This window comes from Hesperophylax consimilis, chromosome 15, assembly GCF_061612785.1.
Source record: "Hesperophylax consimilis isolate HC1 chromosome 15, BYU_Hcon_1.0, whole genome shotgun sequence".
Lineage (NCBI taxonomy): Eukaryota > Metazoa > Arthropoda > Insecta > Trichoptera > Limnephilidae > Hesperophylax > Hesperophylax consimilis.
Genome location: NC_142850.1, coordinates 19,170,866 through 19,195,530, shown reverse-complemented (window position 1 = coordinate 19,195,530; position 24,665 = coordinate 19,170,866). Strand labels below are relative to the sequence as shown.

Here is a 24,665-nt window from a genome sequence, read left to right as displayed (position 1 = left end):
GACCAAACATTATAATATTTGGCATCTTATTTGTTCAAACAATTACGCCAACTGGGCAGACTAAGTAAAATTGGTTCAACTGCACAACCACGCTACAGACGATCCAACTTGGTTGGATGGTTGGATGATCTAGCGGTACAGCCAACTTTAACTTGATAGCCACGCCCTCTTATCTCCACACGGTACAACTCAATCAGTTTGATACAACCGCTCAACCAAATTGAATGGTCTGTAAGGCCCATTAAAATACGTTTAATGTGAACAAATAAAGAAGAATAAATTCTTCAGTACCTGCGATCCCTCGACGAATCCCAGTCAGAAAAAAATATGATTAATTGAATCACTTACATAATTTTTTTGTATTAACTCTAAACAGCAGGGAAAAAAATTAAATCAAAACTATTTCATATTTGGGGACGCTGTGTGGAGGGTCTTTTTGGAAAGGAGAAGGTATGTGAGGTGGGTAGGATTCTGGGAGTCAGTGTGTTCAGGAATGACGGACGTATGAATCCGTCCATCCCACCGTGGTGCAAGGCGATGGCTCAAGAGCACAGAGGTGACCTGTGGCTTGGTTATCCAATGAATGCTTCCCGGAAATATAAAATATTGAATTCATTGAGAATTCACAAAAAACAACAGTAGAATCCCCGAGATGGGTACCTTCAGCATAATAACCGGTTGAAAACATTACTAAGAATCTTATTTGATTTAATCTCCGACGAAATTTTTCAGCAAATTCTTATGATGTTATATGTATTTCTATCGGAAAAATCCGAGTACCCACCTGTAGGTGGACCGCTCCTATGCAGCCGCATTGGAGCAGTCCGCTCCGGGCGCCAAATTGCCAAGACGCCTAACACATCGCCCTTGGAATTACTTTTCATAAAAACTGCAAAGAAAAACAAATCGTCCAAATATTATTGTTTACATTGTCATAGGACTTACCATTTTACTCACGCAAGGCGCCGTTTGGCTCACGGCCGGCCCTATTTACCTAACTACCGTCTTCTATTTATTATTCCTGAATTCGCAAATTATTGTCACCGGCCTCACAAGCTTGTCGAATTTTCGTATGTAGGTACTTACTATAATACTGTAATAGCTTACAATAATTTCTGATAGAATAAGTACTGGACTCCACTGCGATTTCTATTTGCGCGATTAATCGATAGCGACGATAAAAAATCTAGTTGTTTAAGCCTGTACCACTTTATAAGCGCGCTATATTCTCGTGGCTTGGCCGATTTCAGCATATCGCTCGTTATACATTCCCATTGGGATTGTATGGCGAGCGATGTGTTGAAACAGGCCAAGCCATGTGATGCGTTTGGCGTAATCTGTCAGCCCCATTAGTCGCATGAAGGTTCACCTTGGTTCACCTGTATTTGAAATAATGAGTTTTATTTTTGTGACGGAACAATCGCGCGACGCGCGACTAGAAATCGCAGTGGAGTCCATTCCGATTTTCACAAGAATTGGATTGTCGGCTGATACAGATGTGCAATGCCTTATTTGTTACATTATGGTGAATATTATTTTATGCAATGCAAATAAAAAAATAATGTTTTAGGTAAACCATATTTTTTTTCTTTAGAAGGCATTAGTCGGTAACAATGAATAGCAAATGGTTTGGATGTGATGACCTGTTTGGTCATAATAAATAAACCGCTCACCACTTTTGTGTCCAGTCTTGGAATCGGGCAATGCAAATCAGTTGCAATTCAATAGTTCCAACGTAAACACGGCGCAGCATAGCCTTTATTTGTTTATTATCGATTGAACACAATAATATTATCATTGCATTTATTCAATATTTCTCGCATTTCACATTGGCGCGGCGCGCGTTAAACTCTCGTTGTGGCGACTAAAATTCAAATGGAGCTGACCTACGCGACGCCGAAAACCATGAGAGATCTACTGAAGCACGATGTGAATTGTAATGTTCGGCAGTGTTTTAAAAATAAGATTGGTTTCGGTAAGAGCCTTTTTACAGTGTCATATTATTATTATCTAGTTGCTGATGGAATTTTAATTGAATTTTCGTTGTTTGACAGAAAAAAGAAAAGATGAAGTCGCCACCATGAGAAGCAAGTTTCCTACCAAAGTGCCGGTAAGTTTAAATAAAACAAACTTCGAATTAATATTTTCCCAGTTCAATGTTGAAGTAACTTGTCGATCTTTGGTAATATACCATTAATTTAAAATTAATTGTAAGGTATTATTGTTATTTCGCCAAAGGAGTGTTTATTATTTTGAATTTCAACCTGTAAAAAACAAAGTTTTTTTACTTTAATTTTTTTTTTATTGTTGATACATTATTTTACAATATTTCATATTTTAATTCAGTAATGCTGGCCTCACTGGGTTGTTTACCCGTGCTGAGGCCCCCATTTTATAATATAAGAATTTATACATTTAAAAAAAAGAAAAACAACATTAAAATAAAGATAAATATAAACTAAAAATAAAGATTAAAAATTAAAATATAATTATTACACTAAAAGAAAAATATTAAAAGAGAATGTAAATCGGCATTTATAATGATTTATGTGTTTGTGCGTGTTGCGTGTTTTATATATTTTTTTGTGTTGCGTGTTTTATATATTTTTTTTGTTTTGCGTTTTTTTTCGTGTACATGTTTTATTCTTTTATGTTATAGAATTTTGGTAATATTGTCTTTTTGTTCTTTAATCCATTTTTTTATTTTGTGTTTTAATTTATTTTTATTTTCCTCAATTTTTGTTTCAAGTGGAAGACTGTTGAATGCTTTAATAGCGTGGTATTTATGGTGTCTTTGTCCAAAGGTAGTGTTTACCGTCGGAGTTTTTATGTTTTCTTTGTACGCTTTATAATATATTATTTATAAAATATCACTAATAGACCGGTCTATTAGTGATATTTTGTATTTTTTGGGGTTTGTTTTTTTGGTCGAAAATGTAGTTTAGTATTGTTTTAACATATATATCAAGTACGTCACAGCTTTTAAATATTTGGTCTGTGTCGGTTAGTTTGTGTTTTTTGAGTATTACCTTTAATTTCGTTTTCTGTGCGATTTCTATTTGAGTGATAGCTGCGTTTGTTGCTCCTCCCCAAGCAATTATTCCATATTCTATTATTTATTGGCATAGTGCATAATATATTGTTTTCAATTGTTTTATTTTATATATGTTTCTTATATTTAGGAAAATGTGTATTGTTCTGAGGAGCCTATTTGTGATTTGTTTGATGTGATGTGTCCATCTAAGATTATGGTCAATTACGATTCCTAGATACTTTATTTGTTCTGTTTTTTCTAGAGGGGGGCAATCGCAGATGTTGGTTTTTATGCATTCGTGTATTTTTATGGTGTTTGTATTGTTTTTTGGCTGTCCTGTGTTATGCTGTACGTTGTGAATTTTGTTTTCGATATGTTTAGTGTAAGTGTATTTGAGTTCAACCATTTTTTCACTTGCGTGATTCCTATATTCGCTATGTTATATACCTTATTCCAATCCTTAGATTTAAATAGTAAATCTGTGTCGTCTGCGTAACTAATTATTTCTCCATCTATTTCCATGTTGCAAAGTTCATTTATGTAAATTGTGAAAAGAACGGGCCCTAGTATGCTTCCTTGTGGAACTCCGTGTGTAATCGGCAGTGGTTTGCTAGTATAGTTATTAATTTTGACTTGCTGTGTTCTGTCGCTCATGTAACTTTTCAATAGTTGGAGTTCTTTGTCTTTGATACCCATATTTTCTAATTTTTTAAAAAGTGTTTTGTGGCAGATTGAATCAAAGGCTTTAGCCAAATCTAGATATATCGCTATGCATTTAAACCCTTGATCTAAGTTGCTATGTATATAATCTATTGTATTTGCCAGTATTTTATTATTTGGTTTTTTAATAGTCTTTCGAAAATCTTTGATAGAGAGTTTAACAAAGTGATTGGTTTATAGTTAGTTATTTCCATTTTATCTCCGGATTTATAAATAGGGATTACCAGTCCTTTTTAAGAGTATTAGGAAAGCAGGCATGTGTTATGCTAAGGTTGATTAGGTGTGTTATAGGTTTTAATATTTCATTTTTTATTATTTTAATGCAATCCGTTGTTATCTCGTCTAATCCAGGAGCAATCCGATTTTTTAATGTATTTATTATTTTGTTAATTTCCATTTCCGAAGTTGTTTTTAATATAAATCTGTGTTGTGTTGGTTGAGTATCGATGTTTGGTCTGTTTGTTTGTGTTAGTGTGTTTGTGTGTTTGTGCTGTGTTTTATACGATTCGCTAAAACCTTCCCTATAGTTAAGTTAAAGTTATTGACGTGGTTTGCCATAATTTCTATATTTGTTTTGGCATCTATTTTTTTCGAGTTGATATTTAGATATTTAATATTTAATACATCTAACTATTTAAATAGATATATTTAAAAATACTTTTTTGGTTTGACTGGGTATTGAACCTTCCTACCCAGCAACTGGAGTCGACAACTCTACCTACCACGCCAAATGCCGATCGGGTAGGACGGACATTTATTTCGTATATTAACTGCTCTAATGTCACCCCATTTCAGAGAAATCCGTATATGTCCCCGTTTGTATACGTGATTGCCACCAAAAGTAAATATAATGCATTGTCATCGACATCTGCCACGTTTCAACTCGATAGGATGTCGAGAAGTGGATTAATTTCCACTTCCAAGTTTTGCATTCAGTCATTACCGATTAAAAAAATGTATTTAAAAAGCTAGAAATCTTTAGAATATTTTCCGAAAAGACCCATAAAGATTAGATTCATAACTACGTAAGTAAGTTTAATAATAATTTGTATTAAAACATAAACTCATTATGCGTACATGAGGATCTGTTTATAAATATTTGACGCAAGCCGAAAACGAAAAAATAATCCTTGTATTTCTATTCTATAGTTTAAGTTTTTTTATCTACAGAAGTTAGATTAGTCAGATTTATTTATTATATTTTTACAGTAATCATTTTACATATCTAGTTACATATTAACTGAGTTTTTGTAATTGGATAGTTCTCACGTAAGTGAGAGTGAGTATAAATATATAAATATTAACACAACATATCTTAAAAAATACTAATTTTAGGTGTGTCTGTGTAACTCTGGTTCAATGAACTCGGATTTGCTTTGCTTTAAGTGTCATTTCAAAATCGGAACTGATTGTGTGAAGAATTCAGAAAACCAATAAAGTACCTATCTATAATATAATATTAACAGAAAATTATTTGAATTGTCATTTTTAAAATTGGAACTATGTCAAGAATGCAGACAAGCAATAAAGCACCTACCTTTAAATTAGTACATTTTCGTGAATTTTTTTGCTGTTGTTCGATGTGTTCTTTCCATAACCATTCGGTTTCACAAATCCTACCAATGTCCCGTGATTTTGCACAGATCTTTGCTAGTAGTTATAAGAATAACGATGCCATGGTTAAAATCACTGTTATTATTATAAATACTAGCACAGATTCGTGAAAAATCACAGGTAACCTATCACTATTAAAAATGTATTTATTTCGTAGCTGGTTGTAGAAAGATACTATAAAGAGAGGAACCTCCCACTTCTGGACAAACGCAAGTTTCTGGTGCCCCAAGAAAATACCATGTCCAATTTCCTAGTCATCATAAGGAGCAGGTTGAAGATATCTTCAAATCAGGTAACATTACAAAGGTACATAGATAATAGAATTCCACACTATTCTAGAACACGCTCCTTTCTACATCCACATTTTTCAGATTTTTGACGTTACCCACCGCTTGTATTTAATATCCTGAATATCTTTCAGGGGAGTTCACATCTCATTTTTTTATTGGTTAGATAACATCATATTTATTTATTTATTACACGCCCTAGTGGGCTTTTCTTTAAAAAAAAATACAACCATTTTGTATCAGAGTAAACACTTAAAAATTAATACAATAAAGAAGAATGAACGCATATAATTGAATTTAAAAGATTCAACAAAACAAAATAGTAGAATTTTACTAACTTAAAAATAAATGTGTCATTATTTAATATCGTACCTAGTGGCTTACAGTGCCTCTCAGTGTGGCCTCGTAATAAATACTATTATTCAAAATCTAAACATTGCTTAAAATGGCTTTAGTCGTCTTTAATGACCGGAGCTGAATAGTCAGGAACCTCCCAGCTTTCCTCCTCTCATATTTTTTTAATTACCTTTAGACTTACAACATATCCTCACTCAATAAATTAGCATATTGTAGACATATGCAAGGCCGGTCCTGTCTAGGTGCAATTGGAGCAGTCCACTCCAGGTGCTGAATTGCCAAGGAGCCAACACCTAACCCTTGAGGTTTTACTAGCGCCAGGCGCCGTTCGGCTCGAGAAATAAGGAATTTACACATTGATTACGAAATGGTACCTGTAGTCATTTATATGACTACCGCACACAATACACAGCCCGATTTGACTAAAACAATATATGGGTTTTCCAATAAGAGGTGTTATTTTGATATTCAATCGTAAAAGATCAATGGTTTCGTTGCTTGTGTGGCACGTAGCGCCGTCTTGTTGAAAGTAAACGTTGTCCAAATCAATACCATCCAATTCCGGCCATAAAAAAACATTAATCATCTCTCGATAGCGCAATCCATTCACCGTAACTGTTGCTCCAGCCTCATTTTCGAAAAGTAAGGTCCAATGACTCCCCCGGACCATAAACCGCACCAAACAGTCACACGTTGAGGATAGAGAAGCTTTTCAACAATAACTCATGGGTTTTCCGAGCCCCAGATGCGACAATTTTGCTTGTTGACGAAGCCACAGAGGTGGAAATGGGCCTCATCACTCAAGATGATTTGCGTTTGATTCACTCAAGTGAATTTTTTTGCGTTGTTGAAGCGTGTATCGTTCCATTTTTATTAATTACGTAGTTTTTACTTGTCAAATGTTAAAAAATGACAGCTTCAAAAGTAACATCTACCGAAATAGCGGGCTATTCAAAATAACACCTCTTATTGGAAAACCCTGTATTTTGTGCTTTTTTTTTCAAATCTTAGGCCTTGGCCGGGAAAATTGCCTCTCGATTCCGCATTAATAATACCCGTGAAGAAATGAAAAATCATTTACAATCTTATTCAAATTTCCCTAGTGCTTAATGGTGCATGATATGGGTAAATCATTTAGGGCGGGTTGTTAGGTTGTTAGTTAGTTAATATTCTGTTACAGTTATTGATGTCTTATTTAGTCAATGGCGACAGTAGTTCAATTTCTGTTACTATCCAGTATTGTGAAACAACCTGCCCACAATGAAATATTTACAGAACTTGAATATAATCTCCTTCCCTTCCCCAATCCTTTCAACCTAACAACCTGTCCCAATTGGGGATGCTATAGTCCTGCTGGCTCCGGAGTTACATATTGAGGAAATTTTAACTAATGTTCAGCATTCCATGGATGAACGTACTCAGATAAAATGGTATAATTGTCACATTCTCAGTATTTTGTGCCGAATGACGATTCCCTCAAATCTATAACCAGTTTTTCTCATCTTACCTATAAGTAAATTGTTTAGGTCACAGATTATGCAAAAAGTTATCTCTAAAAATAATATAAAATCAAGTCGTTTGTGCGCTTAGTTCTTCTAAACTACGCAACGGATTTTGATATGGTTTTCACTATCATTTAGAGAATTTCTTCCGTAAGGTTTATATTTAATAATTACATAATATATGTACATTACAAAGTAGAGAAAAGTCAATTTCTATCATAGAATTCAAAACTGTACTCCGAATCCTTCACAACCCCGAGCATAGCGGAATACACGTAAGCTAGTTATGAAATAGTTACGAATTTTATCTGTGTGACACTAAATTATATAAACATTGAACTAATCAATTTATCAATAAATTATGTTTTAAAAACAATAATCTTCCATTAAATTTACAAGAACATGAGTAGCATATTTATTATTTGCAAAACTTGGTACATATTTATGTATTTATATTTAATTAATTTATTACTACACTTCTTATATTTATTTAAAAAAAATTTAAGATAGCACTCCATTTTGATAATAATTATCAAAAAAATATTTTTCGCAAGAGTACCAACCGCCCGGAATCAGTGGGACCATGGCATACCCAATTGGGGTATGCTATAAGGGTAAAAGAATGGGGATGTTAAGATTAGAAGGAGGAAACCGTTGGGAAGTACCTGGCTACTCAGATCTGGTCCCTAAACTTAGCTATTGACATTTCAGAAATGTTTTGATTCAGAATAGTGGTCTTAATGGTGATACTGAGAGTAACTACCACTTGGATAAAATATTATATATTTTTTTTATTTTTGGAATAACTTAATGAGTAAAACCTAAAATTGTAATATTTAATCATTGACAACGATATTAGCGAATTTCAAACGAAAATTTGAAATCAGCCAATAAAAATATGCGTTCAGAAAATAAAGATGATGTGTTGGTGGTTCTTAGTGGAAGTATGAAAGTTAAATATGACCGAAGGGGTTAGTGTTGGATTAGCTCAGTGATAGAGCAAAGCCCCAACAAGACAGAGATCCTGGGTTCAATTCCTAGATGCGACTGAATCTTTTTCTGATATTTTGTTTCAAATTTTCGTTTTCGAGAGCCGCTAATATTGTTTTCAATGATTAAATATTATATTGTCAAAAACAAATTAAATTAATTTGCGCATGCCAGGATTCGAGCCGCAACCTCCAGATTTCTAGCCGAGGATCAAATCTTAACCGCTTGACCACGGAGGTCGTCATTTTATAATTAATTTTTCGATAATCACTATCAGAATGGAGATAAGATAATTTTTATCGAATAATAATAAAAACTTTACTTATTTGTTGTTGTTAAACAAAATAAATGTATTGTGATTACAGGCTCTCTACCTTCTGGTGAACAACAAATCAATGTTAAGCATGAGTCAAACCATGGCACAAGTTTACCAGAATTACGCCGATGAAGATGGTTTCCTTTACATCACATATGCGTCGCAGGAAATGTTTGGTTCAGAAAGAGTAAGTTAAATTAGTAAATTAATGTTATCTTTATCTTGTGTCAATGCCTATCCACTTCTGAATACTCACTTTCTACATTGACAGATACTTTATAATATTATCTTTATCTTTTGTCATTGCCTATCCACTTCCGAAAACTCAACTTTCTTCGTTGACAGATACTTTATATTATCTTTATCTTGTGTCATTGCCTATCCACTTCTGAATACTCAACTTTCTACGTTGACAGATACTTTATATTATCTTTATCTTGTGTCATTGCTTATCCACTTCTGAATACTCAACTTTCTACGTTGACAGATACTTTAAATTATCTTTATCTTGTGCCATTGCCTATCCACTTCTGAATACTCAACCTTCTACGTTGACAGATACTTTATAGTATCGCTCTGTAGAAATGGATTAATGGAAACATCGCTCAAAATTAAAAAGTATGTTTAATGATCAGATCTCAACGTTGAAAATATGCCCCATATTTTTTTATTTATTTTTTATTATTGATACATTATTTTACAGTATTTCATATTTTAATTCAGTAATGTTGGCCTCACTGGGTTGTTTACCCGTGCTGAGGCCCCCATTTTATAATATAAGAATTTATACATTTAAACAAAAAACAACATTAAAGTAAAGATAAATTTAAACTAAAAATAAAGATTAGAAATTAAAATCTAATTATCACACTAACAGAAAAATATTAAAAGAGAATGGAAATCGGCATTTATAATGATTTATGTGTTTGTGCGTGTTGCGTGTTTTATATATTTTTTTTGTGTTGCGTGTTTTATACATTTTTTTGTGTTGCTTGTATATGTTTTATTCTTTTATGTTATAGAATTTTGGAAATATTGTCTTTTTTGTTCTTTAATCCATTTTTTTTTATTTTGTATTTGAATTTATTTTTATTTTCCTCAATTTTTGTTTCAAGTGGAAGACTGTTGAATGCTTTAATAGCGTGGTATTTATGGTGTCTTTGTCCAAAGGTAGTGTTTACCGTCGGAGTTTTATGTTTTTTTTATACGCTTTTCTGGCCGGTCTATAAGTGATATTTTGTGTTTGTTGGGGTTTGTTTTTTTGGTCGAAAATGTAGTTTAGTAGTGTTTTTACATATAATTGGCGGATATCAAGTATGTCACAGCTTTTAAATATTTGGTCTGTGTCGGTTAGTTTATGTTTTTTGAGTATTACCTTTAATATCGTTTTCTGTGCGATTTCTATTTGAGCGGTAGCTGCGTTTGTTGCTCCTCCCCAAGCAATTATTCCATATTCTATTATTGATTGGCATAGTGCATTATATATTGTTTTCAATTGTTTTATTTTATATATGTTTCTTATATTTAGGAAAATGTGTATTGTTCTGAGGAGCCTATTTGTGATTTGTTTGATGTGATGTGTCCATCTAAGATTATGGTCAATTACGATTCCTAGATACTTTATTTGTTCTGTTTTTTTCTAGAGGGGGGCAATCGCAGATGTTGGTGTTTATGCATTCATGTATTTTTATGGTGTTTGTATTGTTTTTTGGCTGTCCTTTGTTATGCTGTACGTTATGAATTTTGTTTTAAATATGTTTAGTGTAAGTGTATTTGAGTCCAACCATTTTTTCACTTGCGTGATTCCTAGATTCGCTATGTTATAAACCTTATTCCAATCCTTAGATTTAAATAGTAAAACTGTGTCGTCTGCGTAACTAATTATTTCTCCATCTATTTCCATGTTGCAAAGTTCATTTATGTAAATTGTGAAAAGAACGGGCCCTAGTATGCTTCCTTGTGGAACTCCGTGTGTAATCGGCAGTGGTTTGCTAGTATAGTTATTAATTTTGACTTGTTGTGTTCTGTCGCTCATGTAACTTTTTAATAGTTGTAGTTCTTTGTCTTTGATACCCATATTTTCTAATTTTTTAAAAAGTGTTTTGTGGCATATTGAATGCACTTTAGCCAAATCTAGATATATCGCTATGCATTTAAACCCTTGATCTAAGTTGCTATGTATATAATCTATTGTATTTGGCAGTATTTTATTATTTGGTTTTTTAATAGTCTTTCGAAAATCTTTGATAGAGAGTTTAACAAAGTGATTGGTCTATAGTTAGTTATTTCCATTTTATCTCCGGATTTATACATAGGAATTACCAGTCCTTTTTAAAGAGTATTAGGAAAGCAGGCATGTGTTATGCTAAGGTTGATTAGGTGTGTTATAGGTTTTAATATTTCATTTTTTATTGCATCTTTAGTGAGTATATATGGAAAGCTGAGTACTTTCCAACCTTTTTTTTCCCTCCTTCACTTCGTTCAGCCTCTTAGCATCGTCCAATAAAAAAACTGGTTCTACTGGCTTATTCCGGGCACTTATAACTCTTGTATATTACCATGATTTAAAAATCAACTGGTGAAAAATAAGTTTTTTTTACTATTATACTTCCTATTTTTAATTATTAATAATAAAAAATTTGAACCCAAACATAAAAAAATATAAACCTCACGTTTTTTATAACTAAAATTACTGATAACGACAAAAAAACATACACATTTTACTATACAAATGTATTACAAACATTATTGTAACCTCACTTTTTTGTCGTTTCATTTAAAAAATAATTCCTAAAAAATTTGAAATTTTTTTTTTTTTCAAATTACGTACAGAACATTTGGATTCACAAAGGTGTATATTTTAATTCTCTTGTGGTAAACTTCTAGATTTGAATAGTTTTATCTTTCTGAATTCATTTATATCATATTTTTCACCATAACAGTAAGACAGATACAATGATTTCTACGAGACCATATGAGCTGTTCCCAAAAGCGAACAAATTAGCTCGAGGGTTAAGGCAGTCCAAATAAATTCAATGAGGGTTAATTGGTTTTTTTTTCTTCTTTTCAGTCTTAACCAAGAAGGATGTGTTCATGGTCCAGCAAGACTGCCAAGAAATAATTGTGATATTAAAAGATCTTCAACTCAAATCTCATCTTCATACAAAGTGTTCAACAGGAGAGATTTCTTTCTGATTTATATAATTATGTAAAAATATTTTTTTCAATATGAATTTAATTTTATTGTCTAAGTAATACATACATGTTTTAAATGTATATTTAATATGAAAAATAATTATTTTTTGCTTTTATATGAATCATTCTAATAATATTAATGAAATAAAAAAATTATATTTTGACTATTGACTTGTTTTTTCATAATTTTATGTTTTAATTCAATGGTGTAAGGATTAAGGATTGCTGAAAAAAAGCAAATAAAAACAAAAGCTGTTATTTTATTTTTAATTTATATGAAATGCGTTGATATAAATACGTACAGTTTCTTACAGAAAAATAAATTTAACAATTCCCTCGCCCAATGTGTATAAAGTGAATCAACGTCATAAATATAAAGTATTTTCATGAAACTCAACTTTATTTGAAATATCATATTTACAGCTAAACAATAATTGAATCATGCGTTATGTCATACGTAGAAATGTATTATAAATTTGTACAGCGCCCTTGAGGTGATTTTGCACAAAAATGGCGCTATACAAGTCATCCAATTATTATTATTATTATACCCCAATCAAATAGCATTTGCCCCCCACATACTACAATCTAAGAAAACCATGTGAGAAAGTGCAATCCCGTGTGGAATCAATGAGAAAAATGTAAGATTCAAGTATTTCCTACACCAATAATGTATAATTTGTTTATCAAAATATGTCAGTTTGACGGGTGTTTACTTAAAATGTCTTACGAAAATGCTTGTTCTATTGCGTTAGTGTACCATTCGTTCATTGGGAATAAATAATTGGCATAGTGCATAATATATTGTTTTCAATTGTTTTATTTTATATATGTTTCTTATATTTAGGAAAATGTGTATTGTTCTGAGGAGCCTATTTGTGATTTGTTTGATGTGATGTGTCCATCTAAGATTATGGTCAATTACGATTCCTAGATACTTTATTTGTTCTGTTTTTTCTAGAGGGGGGCAATCGCAGATGTTGGTTTTTATGCATTCGTGTATTTTTATGGTGTTTGTATTATTTTTTGGCTGTCCTGTGTTATGCTGTACGTTGTGAATTTTGTTTTCGATATGTTTAGTGTAAGTGTATTTGAGTTCAACCATTTTTTCACTTGCGTGATTCCTATATTCGCTATGTTATATACCTTATTCCAATCCTTAGATTTAAATAGTAAATCTGTGTCGTCTGCGTAACTAATTATTTCTCCATCTATTTCCATGTTGCAAAGTTCATTTATGTAAATTGTGAAAAGAACGGGCCCTAGTATGCTTCCTTGTGGAACTCCGTGTGTAATCGGCAGTGGTTTGCTAGTATAGTTATTAATTTTGACTTGCTGTGTTCTGTCGCTCATGTAACTTTTCAATAGTTGGAGTTCTTTGTCTTTGATACCCATATTTTCTAATTTTTTAAAAAGTGTTTTGTGGCAGATTGAATCAAAGGCTTTAGCCAAATCTAGATATATCGCTATGCATTTAAACCCTTGATCTAAGTTGCTATGTATATAATCTATTGTATTTGCCAGTATTTTATTATTTGGTTTTTTAATAGTCTTTCGAAAATCTTTGATAGAGAGTTTAACAAAGTGATTGGTTTATAGTTAGTTATTTCCATTTTATCTCCGGATTTATAAATAGGGATTACCAGTCCTTTTTAAGAGTATTAGGAAAGCAGGCATGTGTTATGCTAAGGTTGATTAGGTGTGTTATAGGTTTTAATATTTCATTTTTTATTATTTTAATGCAATCCGTTGTTATCTCGTCTAATCCAGGAGCAATCCGATTTTTTAATGTATTTATTATTTTGTTAATTTCCATTTCCGAAGTTGTTTTTAATATAAATCTGTGTTGTGTTGGTTGAGTATCGATGTTTGGTCTGTTTGTTTGTGTTAGTGTGTTTGTGTGTTTGTGCTGTGTTTTATACGATTCGCTAAAACCTTCCCTATAGTTAAGTTAAAGTTATTGACGTGGTTTGCCATAATTTCTATATTTGTTTTGGCATCTATTTTTTTCGAGTTGATATTTAGATATTTAATATTTAATACATCTAACTATTTAAATAGATATATTTAAAAATACTTTTTTGGTTTGACTGGGTATTGAACCTTCCTACCCAGCAACTGGAGTCGACAACTCTACCTACCACGCCAAATGCCGATCGGGTAGGACGGACATTTATTTCGTATATTAACTGCTCTAATGTCACCCCATTTCAGAGAAATCCGTATATGTCCCCGTTTGTATACGTGATTGCCACCAAAAGTAAATATAATGCATTGTCATCGACATCTGCCACGTTTCAACTCGATAGGATGTCGAGAAGTGGATTAATTTCCACTTCCAAGTTTTGCATTCAGTCATTACCGATTAAAAAAATGTATTTAAAAAGCTAGAAATCTTTAGAATATTTTCCGAAAAGACCCATAAAGATTAGATTCATAACTACGTAAGTAAGTTTAATAATAATTTGTATTAAAACATAAACTCATTATGCGTACATGAGGATCTGTTTATAAATATTTGACGCAAGCCGAAAACGAAAAAATAATCCTTGTATTTCTATTCTATAGTTTAAGTTTTTTTATCTACAGAAGTTAGATTAGTCAGATTTATTTATTATATTTTTACAGTAATCATTTTACATATCTAGTTACATATTAACTGAGTTTTTGTAATTGGATAGTTCTCACGTAAGTGAGAGTGAGTATAAATATATAAATATTAACACAACATATCTTAAAAAATACTAATTTTAGGTGTGTCTGTGTAACTCTGGTTCAATGAACTCGGATTTGCTTTGCTTTAAGTGTCATTTCAAAATCGGAACTGATTGTGTGAAGAATTCAGAAAACCAATAAAGTACCTATCTATAATATAATATTAACAGAAAATTATTTGAATTGTCATTTTTAAAATTGGAACTATGTCAAGAATGCAGACAAGCAATAAAGCACCTACCTTTAAATTAGTACATTTTCGTGAATTTTTTTGCTGTTGTTCGATGTGTTCTTTCCATAACCATTCGGTTTCACAAATCCTACCAATGTCCCGTGATTTTGCACAGATCTTTGCTAGTAGTTATAAGAATAACGATGCCATGGTTAAAATCACTGTTATTATTATAAATACTAGCACAGATTCGTGAAAAATCACAGGTAACCTATCACTATTAAAAATGTATTTATTTCGTAGCTGGTTGTAGAAAGATACTATAAAGAGAGGAACCTCCCACTTCTGGACAAACGCAAGTTTCTGGTGCCCCAAGAAAATACCATGTCCAATTTCCTAGTCATCATAAGGAGCAGGTTGAAGATATCTTCAAATCAGGTAACATTACAAAGGTACATAGATAATAGAATTCCACACTATTCTAGAACACGCTCCTTTCTACATCCACATTTTTCAGATTTTTGACGTTACCCACCGCTTGTATTTAATATCCTGAATATCTTTCAGGGGAGTTCACATCTCATTTTTTTATTGGTTAGATAACATCATATTTATTTATTTATTACACGCCCTAGTGGGCTTTTCTTTAAAAAAAAATACAACCATTTTGTATCAGAGTAAACACTTAAAAATTAATACAATAAAGAAGAATGAACGCATATAATTGAATTTAAAAGATTCAACAAAACAAAATAGTAGAATTTTACTAACTTAAAAATAAATGTGTCATTATTTAATATCGTACCTAGTGGCTTACAGTGCCTCTCAGTGTGGCCTCGTAATAAATACTATTATTCAAAATCTAAACATTGCTTAAAATGGCTTTAGTCGTCTTTAATGACCGGAGCTGAATAGTCAGGAACCTCCCAGCTTTCCTCCTCTCATATTTTTTTAATTACCTTTAGACTTACAACATATCCTCACTCAATAAATTAGCATATTGTAGACATATGCAAGGCCGGTCCTGTCTAGGTGCAATTGGAGCAGTCCACTCCAGGTGCTGAATTGCCAAGGAGCCAACACCTAACCCTTGAGGTTTTACTAGCGCCAGGCGCCGTTCGGCTCGAGAAATAAGGAATTTACACATTGATTACGAAATGGTACCTGTAGTCATTTATATGACTACCGCACACAATACACAGCCCGATTTGACTAAAACAATATATGGGTTTTCCAATAAGAGGTGTTATTTTGATATTCAATCGTAAAAGATCAATGGTTTCGTTGCTTGTGTGGCACGTAGCGCCGTCTTGTTGAAAGTAAACGTTGTCCAAATCAATACCATCCAATTCCGGCCATAAAAAAACATTAATCATCTCTCGATAGCGCAATCCATTCACCGTAACTGTTGCTCCAGCCTCATTTTCGAAAAGTAAGGTCCAATGACTCCCCCGGACCATAAACCGCACCAAACAGTCACACGTTGAGGATAGAGAAGCTTTTCAACAATAACTCATGGGTTTTCCGAGCCCCAGATGCGACAATTTTGCTTGTTGACGAAGCCACAGAGGTGGAAATGGGCCTCATCACTCAAGATGATTTGCGTTTGATTCACTCAAGTGAATTTTTTTGCGTTGTTGAAGCGTGTATCGTTCCATTTTTATTAATTACGTAGTTTTTACTTGTCAAATGTTAAAAAATGACAGCTTCAAAAGTAACATCTACCGAAATAGCGGGCTATTCAAAATAACACCTCTTATTGGAAAACCCTGTATTTTGTGCTTTTTTTTTCAAATCTTAGGCCTTGGCCGGGAAAATTGCCTCTCGATTCCGCATTAATAATACCCGTGAAGAAATGAAAAATCATTTACAATCTTATTCAAATTTCCCTAGTGCTTAATGGTGCATGATATGGGTAAATCATTTAGGGCGGGTTGTTAGGTTGTTAGTTAGTTAATATTCTGTTACAGTTATTGATGTCTTATTTAGTCAATGGCGACAGTAGTTCAATTTCTGTTACTATCCAGTATTGTGAAACAACCTGCCCACAATGAAATATTTACAGAACTTGAATATAATCTCCTTCCCTTCCCCAATCCTTTCAACCTAACAACCTGTCCCAATTGGGGATGCTATAGTCCTGCTGGCTCCGGAGTTACATATTGAGGAAATTTTAACTAATGTTCAGCATTCCATGGATGAACGTACTCAGATAAAATGGTATAATTGTCACATTCTCAGTATTTTGTGCCGAATGACGATTCCCTCAAATCTATAACCAGTTTTTCTCATCTTACCTATAAGTAAATTGTTTAGGTCACAGATTATGCAAAAAGTTATCTCTAAAAATAATATAAAATCAAGTCGTTTGTGCGCTTAGTTCTTCTAAACTACGCAACGGATTTTGATATGGTTTTCACTATCATTTAGAGAATTTCTTCCGTAAGGTTTATATTTAATAATTACATAATATATGTACATTACAAAGTAGAGAAAAGTCAATTTCTATCATAGAATTCAAAACTGTACTCCGAATCCTTCACAACCCCGAGCATAGCGGAATACACGTAAGCTAGTTATGAAATAGTTACGAATTTTATCTGTGTGACACTAAATTATATAAACATTGAACTAATCAATTTATCAATAAATTATGTTTTAAAAACAATAATCTTCCATTAAATTTACAAGAACATGAGTAGCATATTTATTATTTGCAAAACTTGGTACATATTTATGTATTTATATTTAATTAATTTATTACTACACTTCTTATATTTATTTTAAAAAAATTTAAGATAGCACTCCATTTTGATAATAATTATCAAAAAAATATTTTTCGCAAGAGTACCAACCGCCCGGAATCAGTGGGACCATGGCATACCCAATTGGGGTATGCTATAAGGGTAAAAGAATGGGGATGTTAAGATTAGAAGGAGGAAACCGTTGGGAAGTACCTGGCTACTCAGATCTGGTCCCTAAACTTAGCTATTGACATTTCAGAAATGTTTTGATTCAGAATAGTGGTCTTAATGGTGATACTGAGAGTAACTACCACTTGGATAAAATATTATATATTTTTTTTATTTTTGGAATAACTTAATGAGTAAAACCTAAAATTGTAATATTTAATCATTGACAACGATATTAGCGAATTTCAAACGAAAATTTGAAATCAGCCAATAAAAATATGCGTTCAGAAAATAAAGATGATGTGTTGGTGGTTCTTAGTGGAAGTATGAAAGTTAAATATGACCGAAGGGGTTAGTGTTGGATTAGCTCAGTGATAGAGCAAAGCCCCAACAAGACAGAGATCCTGGGTTCAATTCCTAGATGCGACTGAATCTTTTTCTGATATTTTGTTTCAAATTTTCGTTTTCGAGAGCCGCTAATATTGTTTTCAATGATTAAATATTATATTGTCAAAAACAAATTAAATTAATTTGCGCATGCCAGGATTCGAGCCGCAACCTCCAGATTTCTAGCCGAGGATCAAATCTTAACCGCTTGACCACGGAGGTCGTCATTTTATAATTAATTTTTCGATAATCACTATCAGAATGGAGATAAGATAATTTTTATCGAATAATAATAAAAACTTTACTTATTTGTTGTTGTTAAACAAAATAAATGTATTGTGATTACAGGCTCTCTACCTTCTGGTGAACAACAAATCAATGTTAAGCATGAGTCAAACCATGGCACAAGTTTACCAGAATTACGCCGATGAAGATGGTTTCCTTTACATCACATATGCGTCGCAGGAAATGTTTGGTTCAGAAAGAGTAAGTTAAATTAGTAAATTAATGTTATCTTTATCTTGTGTCAATGCCTATCCACTTCTGAATACTCACTTTCTACATTGACAGATACTTTATAATATTATCTTTATCTTTTGTCATTGCCTATCCACTTCCGAAAACTCAACTTTCTTCGTTGACAGATACTTTATATTATCTTTATCTTGTGTCATTGCCTATCCACTTCTGAATACTCAACTTTCTACGTTGACAGATACTTTATATTATCTTTATCTTGTGTCATTGCTTATCCACTTCTGAATACTCAACTTTCTACGTTGACAGATACTTTAAATTATCTTTATCTTGTGCCATTGCCTATCCACTTCTGAATACTCAACCTTCTACGTTGACAGATACTTTATAGTATCGCTCTGTAGAAATGGATTAATGGAAACATCGCTCAAAATTAAAAAGTATGTTTAATGATCAGATCTCAACGTTGAAAATATGCCCCATATTTTTTTATTTATTTTTTATTATTGATACATTATTTTACAGTATTTCATATTTTAATTCAGTAATGTTGGCCTCACTGGGTTGTTTACCCGTGCTGAGGCCCCCATTTTATAATATAAGAATTTATACATTTAAACAAAAAACAACATTAAAGTAAAGATAAATTTAAACTAAAAATAAAGATTAGAAATTAAAATCTAATTATCACACTAACAGAAAAATATTAAAAGAGAATGGAAATCGGCATTTATAATGATTTATGTGTTTGTGCGTGTTGCGTGTTTTATATATTTTTTTTGTGTTGCGTGTTTTATACATTTTTTTGTGTTGCTTGTATATGTTTTATTCTTTTATGTTATAGAATTTTGGAAATATTGTCTTTTTTGTTCTTTAATCCATTTTTTTTTATTTTGTATTTGAATTTATTTTTATTTTCCTCAATTTTTGTTTCAAGTGGAAGACTGTTGAATGCTTTAATAGCGTGGTATTTATGGTGTCTTTGTCCAAAGGTAGTGTTTACCGTCGGAGTTTTATGTTTTTTTTATACGCTTTTCTGGCCGGTCTATAAGTGATATTTTGTGTTTGTTGGGGTTTGTTTTTTTGGTCGAAAATGTAGTTTAGTAGTGTTTTTACATATAATTGGCGGATATCAAGTATGTCACAGCTTTTAAATATTTGGTCTGTGTCGGTTAGTTTATGTTTTTTGAGTATTACCTTTAATATCGTTTTCTGTGCGATTTCTATTTGAGCGGTAGCTGCGTTTGTTGCTCCTCCCCAAGCAATTATTCCATATTCTATTATTGATTGGCATAGTGCATTATATATTGTTTTCAATTGTTTTATTTTATATATGTTTCTTATATTTAGGAAAATGTGTATTGTTCTGAGGAGCCTATTTGTGATTTGTTTGATGTGATGTGTCCATCTAAGATTATGGTCAATTACGATTCCTAGATACTTTATTTGTTCTGTTTTTTCTAGAGGGGGGCAATCGCAGATGTTGGTGTTTATGCATTCATGTATTTTTATGGTGTTTGTATTGTTTTTTGGCTGTCCTTTGTTATGCTGTACGTTATGAATTTTGTTTTAAATATGTTTAGTGTAAGTGTATTTGAGTCCAACCATTTTTTCACTTGCGTGATTCCTAGATTCGCTATGTTATAAACCTTATTCCAATCCTTAGATTTAAATAGTAAAACTGTGTCGTCTGCGTAACTAATTATTTCTCCATCTATTTCCATGTTGCAAAGTTCATTTATGTAAATTGTGAAAAGAACGGGCCCTAGTATGCTTCCTTGTGGAACTCCGTGTGTAATCGGCAGTGGTTTGCTAGTATAGTTATTAATTTTGACTTGTTGTGTTCTGTCGCTCATGTAACTTTTTAATAGTTGTAGTTCTTTGTCTTTGATACCCATATTTTCTAATTTTTTAAAAAGTGTTTTGTGGCATATTGAATGCACTTTAGCCAAATCTAGATATATCGCTATGCATTTAAACCCTTGATCTAAGTTGCTATGTATATAATCTATTGTATTTGGCAGTATTTTATTATTTGGTTTTTTAATAGTCTTTCGAAAATCTTTGATAGAGAGTTTAACAAAGTGATTGGTCTATAGTTAGTTATTTCCATTTTATCTCCGGATTTATACATAGGAATTACCAGTCCTTTTTAAAGAGTATTAGGAAAGCAGGCATGTGTTATGCTAAGGTTGATTAGGTGTGTTATAGGTTTTAATATTTCATTTTTTATTGCATCTTTAGTGAGTATATATGGAAAGCTGAGTACTTTCCAACCTTTTTTTTCCCTCCTTCACTTCGTTCAGCCTCTTAGCATCGTCCAATAAAAAAACTGGTTCTACTGGCTTATTCCGGGCACTTATAACTCTTGTATATTACCATGATTTAAAAATCAACTGGTGAAAAATAAGTTTTTTTTACTATTATACTTCCTATTTTTAATTATTAGACAATTTATAAGAAAGAAAAAAAAATTGGTTTGACTGTGGATTGAACTTTCTTCCCCAGTGACTTGGTCTTCTACTGCTGTGAACTTTTAAAATGCCTTTTAAATTATTTATTTTTTACGGTTTGACTAAGGATCAAACCTTCCTCCCCAAGGGCTGGAGTCGACACAACTAACACCTAAGCCAAATCCTAATGGATAGTAACGAAATTTATTTTGTATATTAACTGCTGTAAATTTTTAAATATCATGTCATCCAATATCAGAAAAATGCGTGCACATACTTACTGTCCAGTCCTTGTGTGTGTACGAGTGCTAGCAAAAGTTGATAGAATGCACTGTCATTCTATTTCACTCATTTATTTATTCATTCAATTATGAAATCAAAATCGAAATTCAAATAGATTTATTTAAAAAAAATACTAACAATTATAAAATTTATACATTCTTATCCCCTCCCCCATTTCTTACAACATAATTGTGGGTAAAACTCGCAGCCCGGGGTAAAACCTGAAATAAATAAAGTAAAAACAGATTCCCTCCGTATATATTCTTCACTGTCACACATAATCTTTATGATAATCGTGCAATCCAGTAGTTTATTATATTCCGTTAAAATTAATTAATTAAACTAGAACATACGATTGAACATAGTCTAAATAAAACTATAAAATATGGGATGTGCATGAGAGGTGCAGTTTGTTTCATAAACAAATTGACATTAATAATACAGAAACAACAAAATCAATTATGTTGTTCTTATTATTATGTTACATCTAATATTGGTACAAACAGAATAATATTGATCTGGTATCAAGTTGCCTGTTGCCGAGGGGGGTTTTATCTGTTTACTGGGCAGTGCTGTTTTCGCAATTATTCAAGGCTCCTATCTCCGTTTATTCACCATGAGCCCTATATGTTGCTATTTTCCTCCATCTATATTGCCTCTAATTAACACAAACCTATCATTATATTACTATAGAATCATTTATGATTAGGTATACAAGTTTGCCATTAAATACTTTCCATAATGATACATATATACATTTAGCTTCGAGTCTAGAAGTTACAGGTTCGAATCATTCCCCCCCCCCCCCTCCCTTAATACTGGTTACTTCCTGGTCTAGGTATTGTGATGTTGATAATTAACTTCAATTGATTGCTGTAAGTTGTAAGGAACATTGCTAGATAAATAATAATTGCCCTCCCTTTTGTGTGCCAAAGTGATGAAACTAAGATATAAAATTATTCATTAAGAAAATAAACATAATTATATTATATTAGGTACCTGGGTATATTGTCCCAGCAGTCATTCAAATCATGACAAATATAACCTTTGATCCGGTAGGCTTTGCATATTGTATTAGTTTAATAAGTTTACAGTTTTGATGATAAAACAGTGCTTGATTCCTCGGATTGTATTTCCTGTGGTCTAGAAGTTGGATCTTTACATCCCTCCTCTTTTCTTATCCTTAAGCCTTATCTAGAATTGCCTCCCTTCCATTCAGCAATCCATCTCTTTTAAGTAGTCTGAACTCATCTCCAATTTTCAGCACATGCTAGGGGGGGAGTGAAAGAGCATGGAATTTAATTTTTTAAGGGATATTACCTTGACAGATGACAGCTGCATGACCACGGCAGCCTCCTAATTCATCTAACCCTGAGGGGGTTGCAACATTTTCAAATATCGCTAGGCTAGCAGAGCACGGCTCATCATGTAGACCACACCCACACATATAATATATTATCTGCGTCGCGTGACATGTCTGTATCATATGGTGATATATTAGACCATTCAACTTGAAGTCATCAGAAGACAATACATTTTTCATGATCAGAGAAATAACCCGTTATTTTATCAGTGAAAATAAATAAAATACAAACTGTACGTACCTACTTGTCAAACAAAGCTTGTGATAAAGTTTTTAACCTCCTCTTATCACAGCTCTGTTTATCATCCTCTTCCAACCAAAGTCCGCATCCATAAATATTAAAAGTTTCCATTGCTTTCAATTCAATAATTAATTAATGTTATCATTTTAAAAAATATATTGCAAGTCTATATTATGAAGTGCAATGGTTGAATGCTATTATTTTTCAAGAATAAAACAATTAAAATATGTGTGAGAGGAAATAATGTTTCTCTTGACCCGTATTCTGTCCTTAGGGTCAAGAAAGCTTATCACTTATCAGAAACAATAAAGAATATAGTTTTTTATAATATTTATCTCGAAGTTTGTTTGGTTTTAAAACATTTTTAAAGTTTTTTCTGACTCGCTAATTGTATTTTTAAGAACTAAGCTCATCTTCTTCCCCTAGTCATATTGCCCCTATTCGGGTCTGAGCCCCTCACCCTGACAAGGCACCTCCTGCTTTACTTTTGTAGTCTGTGTCCACGGAAGGCCCAGCCTCACACAGCCTCTGGAACTACTTTTTCTAACTTTTTAACCCCTCAAAACTCAGGCATATTCTGTCAGATGGTCGGATAATTTCTGCATGGCAATAAAATCTCTAAATAGTATAAAATAAAGACGCTATCTGCGTCTGTCTGTTTGTGCGCTTAGTTCTCCTAAACTATGCAACGGATTCTGATAGGGTTTTCACTGGCAGTTAGAGAATTTATTCCGGAAGGTTTATAGATATAAAACATGCATATTATATCAGTCAAGCAACGCCAGGTACACGCCAGACAGTCAAAAATAAATGGAATATTTCTGAATGTATCCGAAAATTAAAAACTATTTTTGAAAGGCGGTGAAATACCATTAAAATTTTATTAGTAGAAATAAACATAATAATAAAAAATTTGAACCCAAACATAAAAAAATATAAACCTCACGTTTTTTATAACTAAAATTACTGATAACGACAAAAAAACATACACATTTTACTATACAAATGTATTACAAACATTATTGTAACCTCACTTTTTTGTCGTTTCATTTAAAAAATAATTCCTAAAAAATTTGAAATTTTTTTTTTTTTCAAATTACGTACAGAACATTTGGATTCACAAAGGTGTATATTTTAATTCTCTTGTGGTAAACTTCTAGATTTGAATAGTTTTATCTTTCTGAATTCATTTATATCATATTTTTCACCATAACAGTAAGACAGATACAATGATTTCTACGAGACCATATGAGCTGTTCCCAAAAGCGAACAAATTAGCTCGAGGGTTAAGGCAGTCCAAATAAATTCAATGAGGGTTAATTGGTTTTTTTTTCTTCTTTTCAGTCTTAACCAAGAAGGATGTGTTCATGGTCCAGCAAGACTGCCAAGAAATAATTGTGATATTAAAAGATCTTCAACTCAAATCTCATCTTCATACAAAGTGTTCAACAGGAGAGATTTCTTTCTGATTTATATAATTATGTAAAAATATTTTTTTCAATATGAATTTAATTTTATTGTCTAAGTAATACATACATGTTTTAAATGTATATTTAATATGAAAAATAATTATTTTTTGCTTTTATATGAATCATTCTAATAATATTAATGAAATAAAAAAATTATATTTTGACTATTGACTTGTTTT

General features: G+C 32.1%; 1 protein-coding gene and 1 long non-coding RNA gene across 2 annotated transcripts in view; one reads left to right on the top strand and one right to left on the bottom strand.

Moving 5' to 3' along the window:
* The window catches only part of LOC149417435 (uncharacterized), a 7,290-nt gene extending 5,512 nt beyond the window's left edge, over positions 1–1,778 (bottom strand). The window contains exons 1-2 of the long non-coding RNA XR_016303307.1: positions 1,674–1,778; positions 785–889 (exon numbers count right to left, since the gene is read on the bottom strand). This is a non-coding gene — a long non-coding RNA (uncharacterized LOC149417435). The remainder of the gene's footprint in view (positions 1–784; positions 890–1,673) is intronic.
* LOC149417434 (microtubule-associated protein 1 light chain 3 beta-like) lies at positions 1,737–24,547 on the top strand. Its single transcript, XM_089640299.1, has 7 exons — positions 1,737–1,975; positions 2,055–2,110; positions 5,526–5,660; positions 8,870–9,007; positions 15,206–15,340; positions 18,550–18,687; positions 24,362–24,547. Exons 1-7 carry the CDS (start codon positions 1,876–1,878, stop codon positions 24,365–24,367), a joined length of 708 nt encoding a protein of 235 aa, XP_089496425.1. The 5' UTR covers positions 1,737–1,875; the 3' UTR covers positions 24,368–24,547.
* The last annotated feature ends 118 nt before the right edge of the window (positions 24,548–24,665 follow it).

What these genes read in the sequence shown, in the direction of transcription:
- LOC149417434 (XM_089640299.1), top strand. Translation starts at nt 1,876, where the DNA reads ATGGAGCTGACCTACGCGACGCCGAAAACCATGAGAGATCTACTGAAG. An exon ending in AAATGTTTGGTTCAGAAAGA is followed by an intron (nt 9,008 to 15,205) that starts GTAAGTTAAATT and finishes TTTATTTCGTAG; the next exon opens with CTGGTTGTAGAAAGATACTA. An exon ending in TGAAGATATCTTCAAATCAG is followed by an intron (nt 15,341 to 18,549) that starts GTAACATTACAA and finishes TTGTGATTACAG; the next exon opens with GCTCTCTACCTTCTGGTGAA.